General features: G+C 52.9%; 1 protein-coding gene and 1 long non-coding RNA gene across 3 annotated transcripts; one reads left to right on the forward strand and one right to left on the reverse strand.

Annotated features, from left to right (window-relative positions):
• Positions 1 to 113: 113 nt before the first annotated feature.
• SOX8 (SRY-box transcription factor 8) lies at positions 114 to 5,230 on the reverse strand. Its single transcript, XM_002188658.7, has 3 exons — positions 4,552 to 5,230; positions 3,187 to 3,425; positions 114 to 2,496 (listed from the first exon to the last, which is right to left on the reverse strand). Exons 1-3 carry the CDS (start codon positions 4,998 to 5,000, stop codon positions 1,772 to 1,774), a joined length of 1,413 nt encoding a protein of 470 aa, XP_002188694.5. The 5' UTR covers positions 5,001 to 5,230; the 3' UTR covers positions 114 to 1,771.
• Positions 5,231 to 5,359: 129 nt separating this feature from the next.
• Positions 5,360 to 12,022, forward strand: LOC140685121 (uncharacterized). 2 transcript variants are annotated; one of them, XR_012058337.1, is made up of 3 exons: positions 5,360 to 6,401; positions 7,277 to 7,368; positions 11,683 to 12,022. It is a non-coding gene; the product is annotated as an uncharacterized lncRNA (long non-coding RNA). The 2 variants fall into 2 exon arrangements; XR_012058338.1 differs by lacking the exon at positions 7,277 to 7,368 and adding an exon at positions 7,416 to 7,577.
• Positions 12,023 to 12,676: the final 654 nt, after the last annotated feature.

The raw sequence follows: 12,676 nt of genomic DNA on the forward strand, positions 1-12,676 counted from the left end.
GATGAAAATATTTTATTCTGAAGATTTCCATCGCCTTCCAAGCTGTTTTCCCAGGTTTTTTTTTTTCCCAGCACAGAAAACAGGCTCAAGCAGAAAGAAAACAGAACACATCCTTGATAAAAAGCACTTTTTAATTTTATCAAATGGATCTGTACAAAAGTTAGCATTGCTTAGTCAGAAGCGAGTGAAGAGAACAGATCAGTAACAACCAAAAGTCTTTCAAACTTTATACAGAAAAATAGATTGCATAAAAATGAGCTTTTTTTGTCTTTTCCCCCAGCCCAGCGTGTCCCTCCCCCCCTTCCCCACGAAAGGAAATACGCAAAAAAATATCTTTTAGAAAAAAGAGTAGGAAACGTAGAAAAGGTAAAAAGATGAATAACCTCTGAAAGGTGGGTTTAGATTTACAAAGGCTTTTAAAGGCACAAATTCCCATAAAATAGATGGTTATTTATATGCTCAGCATACAATGGAAGAAGTAGAAATATATCAATGAAATATTAGTCTAAAAACTAAGTACCCTAAACCCCATTTTTTTTAGTGGAGGAGATTTTAGTTTCACAGCTTGATGGATGATATCTGGTCCCTAGAAGCCAAAATTAAAGCAGAAGTCGATGGTTTCTCATGGAATTACAGCTCCTTTAAAGTAGTCCTGGTTCTGAAAGCCTCCGAAGACTCCTGAAATCCGATTTTAACAGCCCAAACCAGGTGGCCAGAAAATCACCTGCCCCTTCCAGGCAGCATTTGAGCCTCCCAATTGAATTAGTAATTGCCCCCCCTGGTTATTTGACATTCCCATTGGAGTTTCCAGGCGGATTCCTTCAGTCCCTCTCTCCAGCACGGCTCCCGCAGCGGTTCCAAAATGAAAAAAACCCAAAAACCAAGGAAAATCTATAGACTCATAACACCAGTTTATTGTATCATCTCCACTAATTTTTTTAGGCTCCCTCCCCCATCTTTAAAATCTTTTAAAAGTTCTACTTTTTTTTCCGCTTTGCACAAAATGACTTCATTAATTAAAAGACAAAATAATACAGAACATAAATACATATTTAACAGATTAAAAAAAAAAAACAAAACCAAAACAACCAAAACCATTTGAGGCTTCCAAAAACAAAACAAAAAAACCCAAAACAAAATGTTAATTACAGCCAAACCTTGCTTAGAAGAACTCCTGACTAAAACAAAAAAATAAAAATAAATCAACAAACACTTCAGACACTGAATTGGTTGGTCCCATCAGACTCTTCCCACGGGATTTTTCTGGGATTTCGGGGCTCATCCCTGTTGGTCCCAGTGAGTTCCTGCCCTCAAGGTTGGTCCGTTCCTCACATTGCAATAGACCCTGAAAGTCTCAAACAGCTTTTTTGTCGTTGTTTTGTCTCCACCCCTGCTCCACGTTTTGCACTTGGCCAAATTTCCAGGCCGAGCGAGTTCGGCTCAGTCCAACATTTTGTCCTTCATTTACTCAAAAGGCATCACCGATCCTTTTCCTTTTCTGGTGTATTTTTTTCCTCTTATTTTTAATTTTTTGTCCTTTGTTTGTGGTTTTTTTTCGTGTTTTTTTTTTTTTAATTTCTTAAACCCTAATCAAAGGGAAAAAAAAAAAAAATAGAGCTCTGGCCTTTCGGCGAAGTTTCGAAGCAAGGCGGCGACCAGCAGAAAGTTCCCAGCGGCTCAGGAGGCACTTTGGAACACTCCACGCTCTTCCTCCTCATTCCTTCATTAGTGCATAATTCCAGGGGAGCCTGGGGAGGCTCCGGGAATCCTTTTAAGGCCTGGTCAGGGTGGTGTAGACGGGCTGCTCCCAGTTGGCGGTGGGGCTGTGCGCCGGCGGGATGGACAGCCCGTTGAGGATGGGGGTGGCGTAGGGGCGGCGCGAGGAGTGGAAATAGGGGTACTGGTAGAGGCTGGAGGCGTAGCCGGGGTAGGGGTTGTAGTAGTTGGAGCTCTGCAGGTCCGTGTAGTCGCACTGCGAGCTGGAGAAGGAGGAGGACGAGGCGGCGGCCGGGGCGGCCGAGGTGGCGCAAGGCTGGGCGCCGTAGGAGCCGTAGGAGTCGGAGTGCGCCGGGGAGCCGTGGGGCTGCTCGCTGTAGTGGCTGGGGCTCAGCTGCTCCGTCTTGATGTGGGGCCGCTGCTGGCCGGGCTCTGGGGCCGCCGGCGAGGCCGCGGCCGGGCTCTTGTGAGTCCACACCTGGGCGGCCGCGCCCGAGTGCGCGTAGGAAGCGCCGTAGGTTGAGGCGCCGGCGCCGTGCTCGGCCGGCAGCGCCGCGTGGCCGTTCAGGGGCAGGTACTGGTCGAACTCGTGCACGTCGAAGGTCTCCATGTTGTTGATGACCTCGCTGCTCAGCTCCGAGATGTCCACGTTGCTGAAATCGATGTTCTGGCGGCCGCTCTCCACCAAGCGCCGGCCCTCGTGCTTCAGCTCCTGCTTGCCGCCGTGGTGCAGGTCGGTTTTGGGGGTGGTGGGCGGTGTGGGGGGTCCGTGGGGCTGGCCTGGGGGTGAAGGGACAGCGAGGTTTCAGCAGTGAGCACAGAACACCCGACTCCATCATCCAGTAAATGTGTTTCACCCATCACTCTCTTTGGGGATTTAAACCCATCAGACACGGGGGATGTCCACCCCTGTGGCCGTGTCCCCCCTGGGATGAGCCTCCCACACGGGGCCTGGGATGAGGCTGGGAGCAGGCTGTGCCCATCAGCATCACCCTGGGACACGGCAGGACACCCTGGCAGCACCAGGGGTGCGTTCACAGAGTGAAGCCCACGATGGAGCTCATCCTCTCCCTGCGGGCTGCCGAGCCTGAGGGAGCCAGGGCCGTGATCCCAGCGGGGTCTGAGGCTGCAGGATGTTCCCAGCGCTCCCAGAATCTGTCAGCACACCAATTCCCAGCGCTGGGAAGCTCTGCCCCAAGGACCCTGCTCCCCAGGCACCCTTATTAGCCCATCACACCAATAATTAGCCCAGAATAAGTCACTCTCCCCATCCAGGAAGACCAGGATCCCGATGCTTTGGCATTCCCTATGGCACAGGCAGCTCTCAGAACACTCCCCAAGGAAAACCACGGCCATGCTCCCAAGCACAGCTGATGGGACAACATCTGCCTTGGGCTCTGCAGCGTGGGAAGCAGCAGGATCCCATCCCACCCCCATGGCACAGGGATCAGCGGGAATGCCGCCCTTTACCTGCGTGGTCCCCGTGGTGGTGGGAGTCGGCCATGCCCCCCAGCCCCGTGTCAGCCTTGTAGAGCTGAGTGCCGGCGTGGTGGCTGAGCTCAGCCCCCGAGTCCGAGTCACTCTGCCCGGCTTTGACGCTTTTCCTCCTCCGGGGCTGGTATTTGTAATCCGGGTGATCCTTTTTGTGCTGCACCCTGAGCCGCTCGGCTTCCTCCACGAAGGGACGCTTCTCGTTTTCGCTCAACAAACTGGTTTTTGGGGGAGGTTGGTTGTTTTAATGAGGAAGAGAAAGGGAAAAGAAAAAAGCCAAAATTAGGATTTTTTTTCCTTATAAGTTTTCTTCTTGGTTTTAGACTCGCACATCCCCACTTCTCATGCACTCAGCAAGCTAACTACACAATTAACTTGCTGTGGTAAAAAGGAGTTAAAATCCACGGCAAAGAAATGGATTAAAATACCAACTACAGCAGCATGAAAAACCTGACCACTATAGACAGGAGTAACCAGGCAAAACAAAATCCCCCTTCCACATTTCTAACACAATTACAAAATATAATCCCCACGTTTGCCCTGCAAATGCCACCCCCTCGTCGCCACAAACATTTCCAGCTTTGTTTGGTGCTTACAAAGAAACCACCAAGGCACCAGGGATGGGATTATTGCTTTCCAAACTCTGCCCCCTGCCCACACCTCTCTTTGCAAACTCTTGGAGAGGCTCAAACCACAGCGGGAGCATCGCTGGCCCGAGCCAGGCAGGAAAGATGGGAATTAGGTACAGGCAGACACCACGGGATAAACCACACAGAGAAACGTGGCTCGGGGAAGAGCCTTGGAAAGCAAAGCGGGCTCGGATGCTGCTCAGCAAATAAAAGTTTGCATCCCCGGGCAGCACTGAGCAGATAAGCAGGGAAATCAGGGCGCTCGTTAAAACAACTGCTAAAAATGAGTTTAGCTGCGTTTATAGCTTGTAAAGCATCAAGCCAGCCAAAAGAGAAAAAAAAAAAATTGGAAAAGCCATAAAACAAGTCATTCAAAAAGTCTCATCGCGTGGGGATGGAGGAACCGCAGGCAAGGGAAGGGCTTGTGCATCTCCGTGATGGAGCAGGGAAAATCCACCCGCGGCAGGAGCGAGGGTGCCCAAGGCCCTGCTCGGAGGGATTTTTGGGAGCCGAGTCCTTCACAGCGCGCCGGGATGCTCGGGGAGGGGATGCTCGGGGAGGGGATGCTCCGTTCGAACGGCTCCGAGAAGCCGGAGAAGCGGAGATGAACAAAAACAAAGCGGGCAGCAAAAGCCGCCGGGAAGGAGGGAGGGAGGGAGGAAGGGGGAGCCCGGGCGCGCTGCCCCGCGGAGGCTCCGCGCATCTCGGCACTCACCGCCAGAGCTTGCCCAGCGTCTTGCTGAGCTCGGCGTTGTGCAGATGCGGGTACTGATCCGCCAGCTTCCTGCGGGCGGCCTGCGCCCACACCATGAAGGCGTTCATGGGCCGCTTGACGTGCGGCTTGGCTTTCAGCGATCCGTTGCCGCGGACGGGCATGGGCACCAGGCTCCAGTCGTAGCCCTTGAGCACCTGCGAGACGGCGTCGCGGATGCAGGCGGGGAAGCGCTCGTCCACCTCGGCCGCGTCCACCTTGGCCCCCAGCGCGGCGGCGGCGGCGCCCGGCGGGCGCGGGGCGGGCGCGGGGGCGCAGCCCAACCCCTCGGAGCCGGCGGGGGAGAGCGGCGAGTCCGAGTCCGAGTCCACGTGCGACATGGAGCTGCTGGTGCCGGCGGGGCTGCACGGAGCCTCCAGCGCTTTGTCGTGCTCCTCGGTCATGTTGAGCATCGGCGGGCCGGCCGCGCGTTGTGCCCGCCCGGTGGAGCGGTGTGTGGGGAAGGGGAGGGTGCGCACCCTCCGCGGGGCGCCGCGGGAAAACGAGCAAAAATAATAAGTTCTAGAAGGAAAAATAAAAATACACGAAAGGCTCAAAACTCAGCTGAAAATCCGCGTTCCCCCCGCTGAGCTCCGCAGCCGGTCCCGCCGCCGCCCGCGCTGCCCGCGCCGCGCTCCACGTCCAGTGCGAAACGGGGCCCCTGGCAACAAGTTACTTTAAGGGCAGGGCGAGCGGCCCCGCCTCCGCCGCCGCTCGCCATTGGTGGAGACGGCGCGGTGATTTGCATAAGGGGCGTGGTTTCGGGCGGCGGGCCCGTGCCGCCCGCCCGCCGCCTCAGAGCCGCCGCTCCGCCGGCCGGAGCCGCCGCCGCCGCCGCGGGGTCCCGCTGAGGGATCCGCTGAGGGATCCGCTGCCGCCCCGGCCCGCTGGATGCCACCCGCCGCTCCTCCGGCTCCCCGTTCCGCCTGCCTCTTTTCGGCTCCTCTGTGCCTTTTTATCCGCTGCAAATCGTCCGGGGGCTTCACCGCCGCGCGGTACTGGCGGGGACCCCCCGCCGGTGGGGATGTGTTTCGTGCTCCGGTGTGCAGCCGGGGTCCCGGTTTTCCAGCGGGGTCCCGGTTTTCTAGCGGGGTCCCGGTTTTCTAGCAGGGATCCCGGATTTCCAGCGGGGTCCCGGTTTTCCAGCGGGGTCCCGGTTTTCTAGGGGCGTCCCGGTTCTCTAGCAGGGATCCCGGTTTTCCAGCGGGGTCCCGGTTTTCTAGCAGGGATCCCGGTTTTCCAGCGGGGTCCCGGTTTTTCACCCGGGTCCCGGTTTTCCAGCGGGGTCCCGGTTTTCTAGCAGGGTCCCGAATTTCTAGGGGGGTCCCGAATTTCCAGCGGGGTCCCGGTTTTCTAGCAGGGATCCCGGTTTTCCAGCGGGGTCCCGGTTTTTCAGCCGGGTCCCGGTTTTCTAGCGGGTGCGGCGTGGAGCAGCCGGGTTCTTTCCCGAGTGCCGCGGGGCAGAGGCGCGGAGCGGCACCGTGGGACCGCCGGTTCTTTCCAATCCCCTTTTCCAGGTTTTTTTGGGGGGCAGTTGGGAGGGCAAAACTCGCTGTGTCCCCGGTGTCCCCGGGGCCGTGCGCTCCCGCAGCCCCGAGCGCATCGCTTCGGTCCCGCTGCCTCCAGCGGGCGAGTAACAAGGAAAAATCGGGGAATCGCTGGGAAAAAAAGCGACACCAGACCCTCCGTGTCCCTTCCCCGACTTTTTCCCCGTGTCCCTCCTCTTTTCCCGCAGCCTTCCCGCAGCGGGCTCCATCCCGAGCACCGGGAAGCGCCCGGGAGGTCCCGGCCGGAGGAGGATGCGGCACCTCCGGGTGAGCCTTTGGATGGGGGGAAAAAAGGGAGGGTGACCCCCAAAATCTCCCCCGTCTGTCCCTTTCCGAGCCAGCCCTGCTCTTCCAGCATTTCTTTGGAGCATTTGATTCTAATTATCCGCGGAATTCAGCCTTCTAATTGCGACTGGGGGGTGGGGGGGGAAATAAAAGCAGCTCCCCGAATTCAAGTTTTATCTGCTACTTACCCCCGGAAAAACAGAGAGTCACAGGGGGGAAAATAAGAAATTTGGCTTCAAGCATTCCAGCGTTTAAAAAGTACCAGGAATATGGTGGTTTTTGTTTAATTACTGTGATGTGTAATAAATAAACCGTATGCTTTGAATTTAAATGTGTTTAAATGTGCCCAAACATCCGTCTGCTTTCTATGTGAAAATTAATTTGTTCTCTCAAACGGCAAAGCAGGATTTAATTTTATTAAAAAAAAAAAACAACCCAAACTAATTTTTCCGCTTTTCAGCTTTCTGTTTGCAGAGTTACCGCCTGACATAGTTGAAATACAATTTTCAAAGCGTCTTTAAAAAAAAAAATATATTTCAAGGCTCAAGGTGAGCTAAATACATTGGACTTGCTAATTGAATAATTGAAATTTTCTTCTAAAATTTAATGAGATTGGGGATGAGTTTATGTTTCCCTGGGCTATGGATTGGTGACTTTGCAGTGCTGTTGGACACTTGGGAAAATCTTTTTTCCCCCCCCCCCGTCTCCTGTGACACATAATTAATGCATATTCCTATAAATCCTGTCTCATTGGGCAATTTACCTTGACTCACAGAATTCCAGTGTTTCATCTGTTCTAGCCAGGGGTGAGTCCAAGCAATAATCACTATTTTTAGTCCATTTTTTTCCCAATCCAGCCCCTCCTTTGGAGCTCTTTCCTCGGAAGATCCCAACCTCAGTGCGTGACTGAGGCTGGGAAGGGATTTGTGGGATGCTCGGAGTTTTGGAGGTAGGAACAGGAACAAGAACCTCTTTTTTTCTGCTCCCTGTCTTCAGCTCCAAAGATTCCTGCAAAAGAAGCCCCCAAGGACAGGAGGAATTACAGACTTTGGTTTTTTTCCCTGCTCACCGCTGCCTTCCAGAGCTCCCCAGCCCTGCCTGAGGCAGGGAATTGCATCTCCCAGCCCACAGGCTTGAATTCCTCTTTGTCCAGCACAGGTAGAAGGAGGAAGGTGACTTTGGGTGGTTGTTTCCTCTTATTCTGGAGATGGGCTGGGGGATGAGGCCGTGCCTGGAGCGGGGCAGGGAACGTGTCCTGCCGCACGTCCTGATCCCGCACAAACCTTTCCGTGTTCCCTGTCCCTCCTCGGGGGATGGAGCACAATTCCCCAGCCTCACACAGCCAGAACACAGGGACAGGAGGGAGCTGGAGGTGCTCAGGAGCTCTGGTTTCCTGAGAAGTTCGCTCATCCATGAAATGGAATGAGATAATGCTCAGGGAACAAGTGGGTTCAAGTGGGGCCCTCTGGGGGTCTCGTGGCCAGATTTTTGTATGACAAAGGATGGGGACGTTTGCCCAGGGATGGGCACAGCCTGGAGCTGCAGGGCAGGATCCCACAGGCTCTGCCATCCTGGCCTGACACAGCAGGCCCTGACATCAGCATTCCCAGCAAAAAGGTGCAGATTTGGGAAGGAACAACCCAGGTTCCTGTTGCCCAGTGCGCCCAGTTTAGAGAGGATTTGGGGGAACAGCTCCAGCTCCTCCTGACGGAGTGGGCACAGCAGAGGCTGATATTTGGAATATTGCTTCATCTTCTGACGTGGCCTCCAAGAAAATTCCTGGCCAGCTCAGCCTGTGTTTCTGGGAATCGGGCAGTAAATCCAAAGCCTGTGTGCATGGTTCCATCACATTCCCACTTGGGAATCCTCAGCACCCCTGTGGGATGAAGGCTGCTCCACCTCCCATCCCAGTTCCTCTGTTCCATACCCCTTCCTCCTGCAGGAATAAGAGCGTGTGTGCATTGGCTCCAGAGCAGGCAGAGCCCTGCTCGTGCCAGGAAGGAAAAATTTCCTTTCCAGTGGCAGCCAGGGAAGGCATTTTTAGAGGATGAGAGCACGTGGAATCTCTGGAGCCCGTGGATGTGCTCTGGGATGCGCACACAGACCGTGCTCCTCCCAAACTGGGCTCCATCCCTCATCTGACCAAGGGGGAAAGTTCTCATTTATCCCAAGCTGGCCTCCTTTGACCTGCCAGCAGATTGCACATGGGAATTCCAAGGAGCAAAGAGAAAGAGCCTTATGGGGAATTAAAAACAAACCCTGATCAGATAAGAGGAACCTGTGGTGTTAAAATCGGCCTTTGACACCTGCAGGATTAATGCTCAGCCCAGAGCACGTGGCAGCTCTGAGGCTGCTGTGAAACAATGTTCAAGCCTTTCCAGAAAAACTCCTGATATCTGAACAGAAGGAATAAGAACACAGGTGGTAATTTCAATTAATTTCAATTAAAACAAGCTTTGCCCTCAAGCTGGACAATAGTGGTGGGTCCCATCCCACACTGAGTGCTTGGGAAGGCTCTGCTGGCTGCTCATGCAATTTTAAGGCCAAATTTATGGAGATCCATTCCTTGCAGGTCACTTCAGGTCCAAAATTTGCCTTTTGTTCACATAAAATGAGCCTTGCCTCACCCAAAGCTCGTGTGGCTGTGGCACTTGGGGACATGGGTTAGGGGTGGCCTTGGCACTGGATGATCCAAGGGGGCTTTTCCGTCCCAATCCCACAACTCTGTGACCTGCAGCAGCATTTTTCCAACATGAATATTTACCTGGTGCAGATAAAAAAACCCCTGCACACCTGCACTGGGCAGGACTCCACTGATTTATCTCCTCCTTCTTGCAATGGAAGCGGAGAGGAGCGCCTGGGATCCCTAAATCCTCTTCTAGTTTTGAGTGGTGGATACCAAAGAGAAAGGACATCTGATGTCAATTTTTCAATTCAATATTTATTGCATAAAGTTTGTTATTTATTCAAGTATTTGAAGATCACAGCAAAAAACCCAAAATATTTTTGCAGGATCAAAACCCAGCCATGTATGAATTACACGTTAAATGCCAGGTGAGGTGTTGGCTTCTTTTCTCCTGCATAGCACAGCCTGCATGACATTTTTTCAAAATAATGGGGATTATTGTGATTAATTACGATTATTGTGATAATTAATTTTTTGTCCTATGGTACCACTTAAGGATCCCTCTTCTGAACCAGCCCCTCCTCATTAACCTGCACAAGTACACGAGAAAAAAAGGTGTTTCTTCTCTAAAAATCCTTTCCAGCCTTAATCCTGGAGCTGAAGACCAGATTTCCACAGGGATAATTTGGGATTTTAAAGGGAAAAATTATTACTGCTGGAAAAAAAAAAAAAAAACAGATTAGCAGAAGGAAGGTCCCGAATTCTCTGTGAGGTGCCCGTGTCCCCTTCAGCGAGCGCAGCTGAGTGCTCGGTGCGTGCCTGCATTATCCACAGCTGAATGTCTGCTCTCTTCAGAGGAGCCCCCCGTGCTGTGCTGCCTCCTGAGCTCAGCTTTCTCTGCTCCCTTTCAACCCAAATCCTGGCAGCCAGAGGGGAGAAAGGCCAGAGCTGAATGAACACAGAGCGATTTCGGGTGCCAGGGCCAGCCAGCGGGGTTGGGGCGCTGCTGGGGACAGCTGCTGGCTGCTGTGACAGTAAAGGCTTGTTCCCCTGGCACTCCTGCAGCTGGTTTGGAACACAGCAAAATAGGGGACGTGGCCTTGGGGGTGGCTTGGTGAATGAAGATGAGCATCAATGATGCCCCTGCCCGCCTGGCATTCATGAATTGCCTTCCCCTGGAGGCTTGGAAGGCTCCAAACCTCGCTCTGAGTTGGTTTTGCTCGGGGTTTGCACTGTTTTCTTTCCTTAAGTTGCCAGCTGAAAATAAAAGAAGAAATTGAGAATTGAGCAGAAAAGCCAGCACAGGTGATGGTCCCCACAAGGGGGTTTGTGAAATCACAGAATATCTGAGTTGGGAGGGACGCACAAAGATCCTCGAGTCGTATTTGGGACAGAAAAGACGTCATTTGGTGTCCTGATCAACTACTGCTTTATCATGTTTTACTTTCTAGCCTGAATCTTCTTCCAGGAAAGCCAGGAAAGGCTTCCACTGCTGTCAGGAGAATTGAGTCCTTTTCAGTAACAACACACATCTGCTGGTTTAGGCTTAACATTTGCAGCTTGTCCTGTTGGAAGGTGCTCCCGGCCCATGATGTGGCACTACCCTCGGCCATGAAAACCGACCCAGCTCCCCATCCCCTCCCAGCCCCAATTACTCTTCCCTTTTTGCTAAACTTTAGCCTAAACCCTCCACTTTCCCGCAGTAATTTCCTCAATTATCCAGTTTGTTTTACAGACACCCCCGTTTAATGTGGAATTTGCTGTAAAAGACCCCACAAAGGAAACCATTAGCTCCCATATATTTAAATTTTCCTCTCCAAACCTCGTGGCCGATCCAGAACTGCAGTATTCCAGTGGCCTTTAACAAACAGCTGATTTTTCCTTCCCTATACAATGCACCATTATGTGGCATTTTTTTTCTATTTTTTTTCCCTAAGGAGAACAATGCAAGCAGCACTGATGGGAAACTGGAAAAACAAAAGGTGCATTTAGAAGGGACTGGTTTAGAGGCTGGGAAGTGTTGAATAATGTTACACCTGATAGCAGATGCTTTCTCAGCGACCAGCACCGAGATGTTTACTAAGAGGATACTCAATATATGTTTATGCTCAAAAATACTATTTATGAACTCCATGCAGCCAAGTGTTTGAGGTCTGTGAATTATTTAAAATAAAAATCATGGTGGCATCACAAGGAGTGAATTTTGATGGGATTTTAGGAGGAAATCCTTTCCTGTGAGGGTGGAAGGAGCTGGGATGGAATTCCCAGAGAAGCTGTGGCTGCCCCTGGATCCCTGGAAGTGTCCAAGGCCAGCTTGGACAGGGCTTGGACCAACCTGGGACAGTGGAAGGTGCCTAAAATTGTAACTGGATGAGCTTTAAGGTCCCTCCCAACCCAAACCATGCCGTGATTCTATGAGGAAAACCTGAGGAATTGAACTTAAAATGAACTCAAATTCCCCAGCCCAGGCAGGGTCACCTGGAGCAGGTGACACAGGAATGTGTCCAGGTGGGTTTGGGATGTCTCCAGAGAGGAAAATCCACACCCTCCCCGTTCCATGGCCCTGCCACCTCCATGGAAACCAGTTTTTCTGTAAATTGAGGTGGAATTTGTTGTGTTTATCTGTCCTGAGCTCAGCAGGTCCCAGCATGGTGCTGACAAGTCCAAGGCTGTGGATTCAATGTGAGCCATTCACTGAAGGGACTCGATCCAAACCAGAATATCCTGCAATGTGGGTTCCGATTTACCTTCGGGTATCTCTCCTCATCCTGTCACTGAGCATCACCGAACAGAGCCCGGCATCATCCTCCAAACCCCTTGGAAATATAGGAATATTTGGATGCATGGGATCCCCTCTCACCTTCCCTCCTCCCCAGCTCCCGCATCACTGAGACGCTCCAGCCCTCTCACACCTCCGCAGCCGCGCTGACCGCCTCTTTTCTTTTATTTTTCAAATAAAACTTCGCATTTTCTCGCCGGTTCGCAGAAAATTATCCCCGTTTTCCCCGTTTTCTCCCGGTCCCCGCCGTGTCCCGTCACATCCCGCCCCGCCGGACCGCACACGCCGCGCCCGACACGGCGGCCGCGCTTTGCAGCTCATTCTGCCCGTTTCTCCCCATTTCTGCCACTTTTTCTCCATTTCTCCCCGTTTCTGCCAATTTTTCTCCATTTCTCCCCGTTTCTGCCACTTTTTCTCCATCTCTCCCCGTTTTCCCCGTTTTCTCCCGGTCCCCGCCGTGTCCCGTCACATCCCGCCCCGCCGGGCCGCACACGCCGTGCCCGACACGGCAGCCGCGCTTTGCAGAGCGTTCTCCCAATTTCTCCCTGTTTCTCCCCGTTTCTGCCGGTTTCTCCCTGTTTCTCCCTGTTTCTCCCCGTTTCTGCCCATTTCTCCTCGTTTCTGCCCATTTATCCCCATTTCCCCCCGTTTTCCCCCTATTTTGTCCCAGTCCCCGCCGTGTCCCGTCACATCCCGCCCCGCGAGCCGCACACGCCGTGCCCGGCACGGCGGCTGCGCTTTGCAGAGCGTTCGCCCAATTTCTCCCTGTTTCTCCCCGTTTCCGCCGCTTTCTCCCCGTTTCTCCCCATTTTCCCCCATTTCTCCCCATTTTCCCCCGTTTCTCCCCTATTT

Source organism: Taeniopygia guttata, chromosome 14, assembly GCF_048771995.1.
Source record: "Taeniopygia guttata chromosome 14, bTaeGut7.mat, whole genome shotgun sequence".
NCBI lineage: Eukaryota > Metazoa > Chordata > Aves > Passeriformes > Estrildidae > Taeniopygia > Taeniopygia guttata.